Below are 8,809 nucleotides of genomic sequence, written 5' to 3'. Positions count from 1 at the left end.
AACTCAATGTAGGCAAATAACCCAACCTTTTATTTGGAATCTGCCTGAAAAGAAAATGACTTGGACAGCATTCTCATTCTAACACTGAGTTCAAGGTGTCTACCCTTACTCGTGCTGAAGACAGATGCATGAATGCTCCAGAAAAGGCTGATGGTTGAAAGCTATGGGTGCCCCAAACTCTCAAAGACTTTCTTCCCATCTGAAAGCTCCCAGGGCCGCTCTGAGTTGTGTCTGTCCCCACTGCTGCTGTCTCAGCTGGGAAACCCACACCTCCATTCTTTCATTGCTAACTTGTGACGAGACCAAATGTGTACTGTTTGCTCATAACAACACTCTCTTTGGGAAATGCTCTCATGTTCTGGCACTGGCTTAAAAGCCTCAGCCCTCCCACGTGGCAGCGATGTCCCTGGTGAAAGCTGTGATGCGTGGGAGAACCCAAAGATCTATTTTTGATCTTCAAGGGAGGTCTGACTATGCTGGCTGGAGACTCAGTGTTCAGCAGGGGTAAGGAGTCACGGCTTATGAAAGATGAGAGTCTTTCATGCTGAATTATCAAGTATTCACCATATTTAAAAATAGATCTTTCTGTGTCCTTCGCCAGCCACTCCTGTGTGCCACAGCCTATAAACACAAACAGACTGTGTAAATTAGTTAAATTACAGCAGCACTAGTGTGAGGTGCCTCCAGCAGAGACAGGCTGCAAATTCATTTCCATGTTTCAGTTTTCTCAGTGTTTCCTGAGAGGAGGTTGCCTCACCCTTAGCCATAACCTGGAGCAAACAAGAGTTGACTTTGCACCAGGGTTTCTTGCAGCGGTGGGAAGACACCACAATAGACAAAACAACACAGGACAATAGGACAGTCCCCAGCAGTCTCTAAGCACCAGGCACAACTAACAAACAGTGCTATCACCATCGTTTTGTCTCTTTCCTTAAGGCTGTTCCAGCAGTTACTCCTCCACCTAAAAAAACCCAGAGAGCAGACTGCAGTAACTGTAACAGGGGTTGTAACAGGGGCTGTAACAGTAACAGCCCCACAGTTTTTCCCACCTGGTACAGGATCCTGTAGAGCAAAGAGATCTGTGTCAGCAGCATGGCACACCTATAGCTGCCTTCTTGTGTTTTTAGAACAGAACAGCATAGAGTAGAGTAGAGTAGAGTAGAGTAGAGTAGAGTAGTCCAGATGTAAGAGACCTACAGAGTTCATAGAATCATAGAATGGCCTGAGTTGGAAGGGAACTTAAATGTCGTTTAGCTCCCTACTCCCTTGCAGCACAGCATGAGCTCCTCTCCACAGGCACAGATCCAACAAGCACAGATCAGCCCTAAATAGACTCTGGGAATCCTCATTCAAAATCCAGCTTCAGAAAATATAATTATCTGTGATATAGAGGCTCTCTTTGAAGTCTACCTCCACAGCACAGGTGGCATAAGTCACATTGGACATAAAAGTTGCTGGAATCGACTCATCCTGTGTGGCTGAGCATCGGCGAACCTGCAGGATCACAGCTGTCACTATACAGGAATTCTTTGTGAAGTGCAAATAAAAATCCGGGTGACAGAGGCAACCAAACCACCAGAGCTGTGTGACACACTGTGCTCCAGCTATCAGTGGGTCTCACCGTGAACAGCACTCAGAAAAGCTACAAAAAAATGGTTTTACATGTTCTTTATTGAGGTGAAACAAGATCAAGCGAACGCGGGGGTTTCACATTTCTTTCTGCTAAGCAAGTCTGTACCTTTTATGCTGGCTAACAGACAGACCCACTGCATGCTGCAGGGGTTATACCCTGCCCTGATACCAAAGAAGCAGGTGCGTGGGCAGAGGGGCACAGCACTTACAGCCACATAAGACATTTCCTTAGGATCTCACATTTTACAGTTGGATCAGTGCAGAATAAAATAATTACACCATCACAGACCCATTATAAACGTGAACACAGGCAACGGAGACTAGAGAGTAAAAAAAGATCACGGCATCCCGAATTGACCAAAAGCTCATAACAGAGATGTGTTACTGGCGTCTACCCACAGAGACCCAGATTAGCTCCAAGAGTTTCTGACCATCCTTTACTCCTGATAGGACTTCACCAGGAGCCACATGAGCAGCACAGTGATGAGGACAATCATGAAGTTGAGGAAAAGTTCTTGTGTGGATCGCTCCATTTTGGGGGATGTTCGGGGCGAGCAGAGGTCAGCGGGCAGAGCAAAGGGAAGCCAGCAGGGGCTTAGCAGGGAGCGTCCTTGAGCTCAGCCTTCAGGTCACAAGCTCTTGTAAGGAAAAAGGAAAATACGTGAGGAACAGATACAGGAAGGCAAGTCTGACAGAGCTATCTATATCAGCATGAATAAATGTTGGGTTTTGTGCCTAGAAGTTAATCAGCACTGCGGGTGCTACAAAGCAGCGGCCATCTCCAGCAGCTTATCGCCTTCTTGGATTGCCAGCATTTGACAAGAAACCATCTCAGCGTCACCCCGAAACATTTCTCCCAAGGAGGAGCAGCCCCTGGAACTTTGCATTTCAAATAAATAAAGACCAAACCCATGTGTGACTTTGAGTTGATGTACACTGCAAACATACTTCTGTTCAGCGTTCTCTAGACTCTGAGGTTTGTTTGCATATTTCATATTTCAAAGAAGAGAGTTGCAGAGCATTCTCCTATAGAGAAAAGCTAATACATCCCTAGGATTTGTTAAAGCTAATAAAGCTAAGAAACCTCTCAGACCTTTATCCCAGACACTCATCCAGCATTCCTTAAATAATCTTCTCTACAAATAAAATTTTGCACAGAAATACTACAGCTGGAAAAAAAAAAATGAATTTCAACTTCTCCTATATGTTAGAGGAGAAAGCAATGAATTATTGATGGTACCACTACAAGTGCACAGAGAACTTAAGGTTAGGCATTTTCCTTTCTGAAGAACTTCATAAACATTGTGAGTTAATCCTGTGGGTGAAATGGGATTTTCACAAGAAACTTCTGACTTCCCTGCACTTTCAAGCCTTTCCAGGTCTATAGCAATCCCATTCAAGTTAGATTCAAAAGCCATTCTGTTGGTTATTGGTTTTATTTACTTTATCACAGCAAGTTTTGCACTTTGCATGTTCATAAGTTCGTACAGAGAAATGAGGATGCTTTATCAGGAATGTCACGCACCAATCCCATCTGCATGCCATGTGAATAAAATAAACCCCTTAGACAAATGAGGCATAAGCTCTAGACAAACAAAGAATTTCAGCACGCAACCAAAATCTTCAAAGAGAAGAGAAGCCAGATTGGGCTCTTGTACCTATGGTGCAAACAGGAGAAGCCTTGGGACCATACCAGAGTGAAGGCAGAGGGTTTAAATAGAAACTGCTTGAGTTTGCAGATTAAATATTAAAAGCCTACTGCATGCAGTTCATAAATTCCTCCATTCCCAAGCTGTTCTGCCAGCCTCCCGTATCCCTGGGCAAGAGAAAATCTGACCTAATAAGTAAGCCAAGTTTTTTTTTTACCTTATGAAGGTGAATGGGACCCAGTGGTTCTGCCTCTGGGGCTCTGGGGCACTGCAGATACAATTTCTCTCTCAGCTGCTGCCTATCTCCCACTCGATCTGGTGCCTCGTCCCACTGTGGGAACTGAAGTAGTCTGAGGGAGGAGAGCAACAAGTGTGTTGGCTGCTCAGGTGCTGACATCACCCCCAAAATATTTTAAAAGGGCTAAGCTGGGCTGCAGGGTTTGATTAAGGCTGTTTAAGCTGCAGGGTCTATGAGCTGGTTTACTCACATCAGCTCTCCTCTCAGCATGCTGTGCTGGGAGGCAATGGGATCTTACAGGGCATTCCTTGTGTCCCCTGGGGTCTTCTCACCCAGCATGGAGAAAAGGCAAAGAAGAGCCACGTGCAGAAGCTCATGTGCTGATTTCAGCAGCTCTGAAGATCATTTCCAGCTGCTGCACAGTTAACTTCTTCAGTACAGCATGGCTGTTGGTCTCCTGCTTGCAGCTCTGTGCCATCCTTCTGGTTTCATGTTCATATGTTTTTAAAAGAATGTGAAGAGGAACAAAATGTTTCTTGTGTTTAAACAGAGACGAACAAAATCCAGGAGCATCCTCCAGGTAAAAAACTCTGAGATGAGGTTTGGAAAGCATCACCCTTTGCACTGAAGAGCCCCAGTCTACCTGCATGCTCTTTCCTCAGTGATTTTCCACATTGCTATCAATGCTGCCATGCCAGCACATGTACAGAAATGTTTCTGCAGCCCTGCAGTGTCTTGTCCCAGAAAGCACTCTGCTCTGCAACCTAGGTAGCTTAACCTTTAACCTTAACTTTGCCCACGGCACAGCTAGAACATGATATAGACATGAATGAAATGATATGGCAGGAAATAGCCATTTGTTTCCTTTAAACCAATACATCTCAGCAGGGTGTCTTAGGCTGAGCTTGGAGCTGACTTTGTGCTGCCCCTAGGCTGGGTACTTGGAGCTTTTGCTCAAGTATCTCAATAGAGGGACCAGTGTGAGATGCCGCCAAGCAGGAGGGTCTTGGTCATGCTAAAGTGTGCAAAGCTGGCCACAGATCAGGCCCCCACCCTCACTGCCAGCCCCTGGCACACAGGATGGAGGTTATTGGCTGATTCTCACGCCTTTGATACATTCATCCTCAGGTTTATTGGGGCAGGCTGTGACACCCCCTCCCCAGGCCCATCCATCCTCTGGCACTCTCAGATGTCACTGACATGCACAGTGAGGGACACTGGCTGGTGGAAACCAGCCCAAGGGAAAACAAACCACAACAAATAGCTGCAGGTTACCAGGGAGGCGGGCAGGGGCTGACTGGCTTTGCTGGGTGAGCTCCATAAATAGCATCCCTAGTTATCACCGGGGGGCAAGGGGTGGATCATAGTCTTCCCTTTTGTTGGCCTGTCTTTCTCCTGCCCTCCAGGGTCATGAATGCCAACATCAGTGGGTGGTGTCCTCTGCTAGAGGATACCAAGGAGAGAGTAAAGGCTTAATCAGTGCCTGTCTTCTTAAGGAAAACTTGTGCAGAGCTAGTGCCCTCCTTTTGCTGGAATCCCATACTTACAGAGGATTTGTGAAATCTAGATTCAAAATTCTCCCCCCAGACTGAGGGCAACAAGATGTATATCTGCCTTGATCCTCCCTCAAATCCTTCTCTTCCCCACATGGTCTCCCAGCACAACTTCTTCCTCTTGGACTTTGTCCATGACAGCTGGAAAAGCTTCCCTTCATGGAAGCAAGAAGCCAACCCACCAGTATCATTAACCAGCACAGCCAGTGACTCCTGCATACCCTTCCTTTTTCTCTATAGACGTTGATTTGATGGGCTGCAGTCTCACAGGAGAACCCAGAGGATCATACAGGATCACAGGAAATTATCAGCAGACCAGAACAAAGGTTCATCTAACCAAGCAAAATGCCTGGAAGTGAAAACTGGGGAAAGCAGATAAAAACAGTGCAAATGTAAAGTGGTCTTTGCTGGAATATTCTCTCATTTTTGGGATACAGCCTATTGGGACTACCAGACTGGCTCTAAAGATAGGGTTGTGTTTATGGCCCTCTCTCTGCTCACAGTGTCAGCACGTCCCTTTGACACAAGGGTCAAAAGTTCCTGCCTCTGTTATAGCTAACCAGGAAATTTCTCAGACCAGAGAAGCTGTTCATAGTTGGGCTTCTCTGCACAACATCCCGCATACTTTTCAATGTACAAAAAAGAAATGGCAAGCTGCAGTACTCCATATAGCAGAGAAATTAACTTTTCTCAACATACCAGCATCATGAGAACAGCTAGAATTGAGCTCTTCCTAGCTAAGAAACACTTTCTGATGAAGAAAGCTAGTCCCAAGTAACTATAGAAGAGCCTGACTGCTATGTTACACGTACTTTTGTTACCATCATACAGGACATTCCTATATACATATATATACATCTACATGCAGATATTAATAGTGTACACACATAGACATGCATATGTATTTCACAAAGTCATATCACTGAACAGAAGTTGCCAATAAACACACCTGAGCTATGGACCATGCCTGTACATTGACTGCCAACACAACTGCTGCCTGGAATGTCTGCCTCCAGTGTGCCCTGGATTAGAGTCTACAGCTGACAGAGGCAGAAATTTCTGAACCATCTCCCACATCATATCCCTAATGTTTATGAACAAAGACTCCAGGGGCTTTAAAGACTGTATCTCAAAGGGACTATTTATTCAGGTAGGGGATGTAATAATGATGATGAAAACAGAAAGAAGGAAAAGAGGAGAAGGGACTCAATGGATCTACTTTAAATGTTACCCCAGAGGTCTAAATATCGTGCTGAATGTTTTTCTTGTTGGCACTTTTATTTTTCCTTCTTTTTCTGACAGATCTGGATGCTCTCAGCTTTCACATGCCCTATGCCAAAGCTGCCTCCTCATGCCTCACATACTCAACTTAAGGCTCTAGTCTATATTTAAAGTTGCTGTGACTATCTCAAGTTCTTTCTAACCTAATAATCAAGCAGCACATAATCTTTTGAAGCCATTCTTACATAATTAGAGTAGATACATATTTTAATCTGCTAATAATGAGTTCATTTTTTAAATCAGCACTTACTCTCTAATGTAATTGTATGTATATTAGAAGACCCGCTTAAAACACTGATCCCTTAGTCTGCACGAAGCTATGTTTGCAGCAATATGTTTTATTTGTACACACAGTAAGTGACTTGCCAAAGCAAGTCTGAAATGCTCATTCTCTGTGAGCCAGGTAGCTGGGGCTGCAGAGAGAACTTTGTTTGCTTAGGCACAAGTGGGTTTAGCCTTCTCTTTGCATTAAGACTTTTAGTCTTCTATTTAAAAGCTAAATGTGTTGGCAATGTTGAGCTTCTTCCTCAATGAGAAGAATAGAACTTCACATCTTCCTAAGCCAACTGTGCAACATGTCCCTGCCCAGTGATCCCACCTACACTTGCACCCACCTCAACCTCTCCATCAAACTAGAGGTTTTGAACTACTCCTCAGGTGTCACTGGTGCCATGTGCCCAAAGCACAGCAAATTGGGCTGCCATTTGCTATAGCGATAGGTGCAGGTGGGAGGAATAGAGCAGGATCCAGTTCTCTTCCTCGAGGCAGGTGTGCAAAGCACTGCCCTAGCTATAGGGCAAAGCCACAGAGGCTCTGTCTTGTACATAGTGCAGCAGCATCTCCAGAATAAGATAGCAGTACTATGAGGATCTTCACCATTTATATTTTGGACATGTAAAGTAGAATTGCCCCATATTGCTGATGTTTGTTTCTCACAGCTCTTGTCCTAATAAAAATCATGGAAAATGTTCATAAAATTTCCAAATTTCATCACTGTGCTTTCAAATTCATTCATTCACATTGAGCTTCACTTCACGCTGACTTGCTAGCAAGGCTTATCTTCAGTAGGAACACAACAGGAAAGTATCACTATTTTTTTGTGTATGGTGAGTGGGATTCATCTCTTCTAAGTTGAAATATCACGCTACAGTCAGAGGGGAGAAACAGTACTCCAGAGGGCAATTTATTTTGCATAAAATAGATATTTACAGCACTCTGGAAAGTTTTTAGCTGTTGTGTCTCCACAGTTACGTGAGATGAATATGAGCAGAAAATCCAAGATAATAAGTAAAAATAAAATGCATCATAAAAGATTGCCCCAAGTCCCATAAACATTTATAATTGTTGCCAGAACCTTGTTCTCTGCCAGATTTCATTTATTTTTAGACTTGTTATTATATTTTATTAGGCTTATCGTTTTCATTTTTAGCTTTGTTATTTCTAGGCTTCTTTTCACATTCAGTCCTGAGACAAAAAATTCTCCTCGGTTATTTTTATCCAGTGTTTCCAGCTGGACAAAAACTGCAGTACTGTGACTCAGAATACAATCCCCTTGGGCAGCACAGGTAGCCCAGGTCAGTGATTCTGTCCCAGAGAAGACAGCCCTGAGTGCAAGGAGGAAGAAGACAACCTCAGATTGCTTTGAAGACACCACAAACGTGAGGGGAGGTGAGAAGGAGGAAAGAAAGGGAGACCTCAGTTTCTGTCCTTAATATCTGTCTGTCTTCAAACTTTCTCAAATGTCAGATCATGAGTGAAGAAAACATCGGTTCACTTGCAATAGCAGTACATGGTTATCTCAAGGGCACTCAGGACAGAGAACAGCATTTAGGAGGTTGAATATCAGAGGTTAAATAATGCAGAAGGCTTAGCCAAAAGGTTTGTATTTTATATCTGGCTTGTTCTGAACAGATATGTGTTCTGGGGCACAGCATTTATCTTTCACAGGGCTTTAAGTAAAGCGTTAAAAACAACTTGCCCTGTGATGCTTACCACCAGACCTTGCAGTAATGAATTCTCCTTGAAGATAATTGAAAGCTGCTGGGGGATTAAGGGCTGTGCTCTGAAACTTGCTCTCGCAGCAGTCCCCTGTCCATCCAGGACTGGCTGAAGCTATGGAGAGGCTTTGGGGCTTAACCTTCTGTAAATCTTATGTCAGCAGCCAGAGTCAAAGTCTCAGCCATACAGATTACTGCGGCCACACTCTTCCTAGTGTTAAAGCTTAAAACATGCTGCTAGGCAGCACTGCAGCTGGGGAGGCAGGTGCAGGGTGAACCCTGGGGCTGCAGATCCCTGCGGCAGCAACATCTTCAGGGCAGAGCTGTTCTGGCCCTTGCCACATCAACAAAATTTCTTGCTGCAACAGATGCAGACTCCAGAATGTATGTTTGAACTGGCAGATTTCCGCCCACAAACACAAGGTGCTAAGGGAGCAAAGAAAAAATCAGCTCCATGCT

At 44.4% G+C, this 8,809-nt stretch overlaps 1 protein-coding gene across 1 annotated transcript; it reads right to left on the bottom strand.

The window, feature by feature from the left end:
- Positions 1-1,653: 1,653 nt before the first annotated feature.
- Positions 1,654-3,633, bottom strand: SLN (sarcolipin). Its single transcript, XM_015852231.2, has 2 exons — positions 3,499-3,633; positions 1,654-2,270 (listed from the first exon to the last, which is right to left on the bottom strand). The coding sequence occupies exon 2, from the start codon at positions 2,163-2,165 to the stop codon at positions 2,070-2,072; it is 96 nt and encodes a 31-aa protein (XP_015707717.1). The 5' UTR covers positions 2,166-2,270; positions 3,499-3,633; the 3' UTR covers positions 1,654-2,069.
- Between the last annotated feature and the right edge of the window lie 5,176 nt (positions 3,634-8,809).

The sequence above is a fragment of the Coturnix japonica genome, chromosome 1 (genome assembly GCF_001577835.2).
Source record: "Coturnix japonica isolate 7356 chromosome 1, Coturnix japonica 2.1, whole genome shotgun sequence".
Lineage (NCBI taxonomy): Eukaryota > Metazoa > Chordata > Aves > Galliformes > Phasianidae > Coturnix > Coturnix japonica.
The sequence above is the reverse complement of the archived record's forward strand: the minus strand, read 5'-3'. Positions and strand labels throughout refer to the sequence as shown.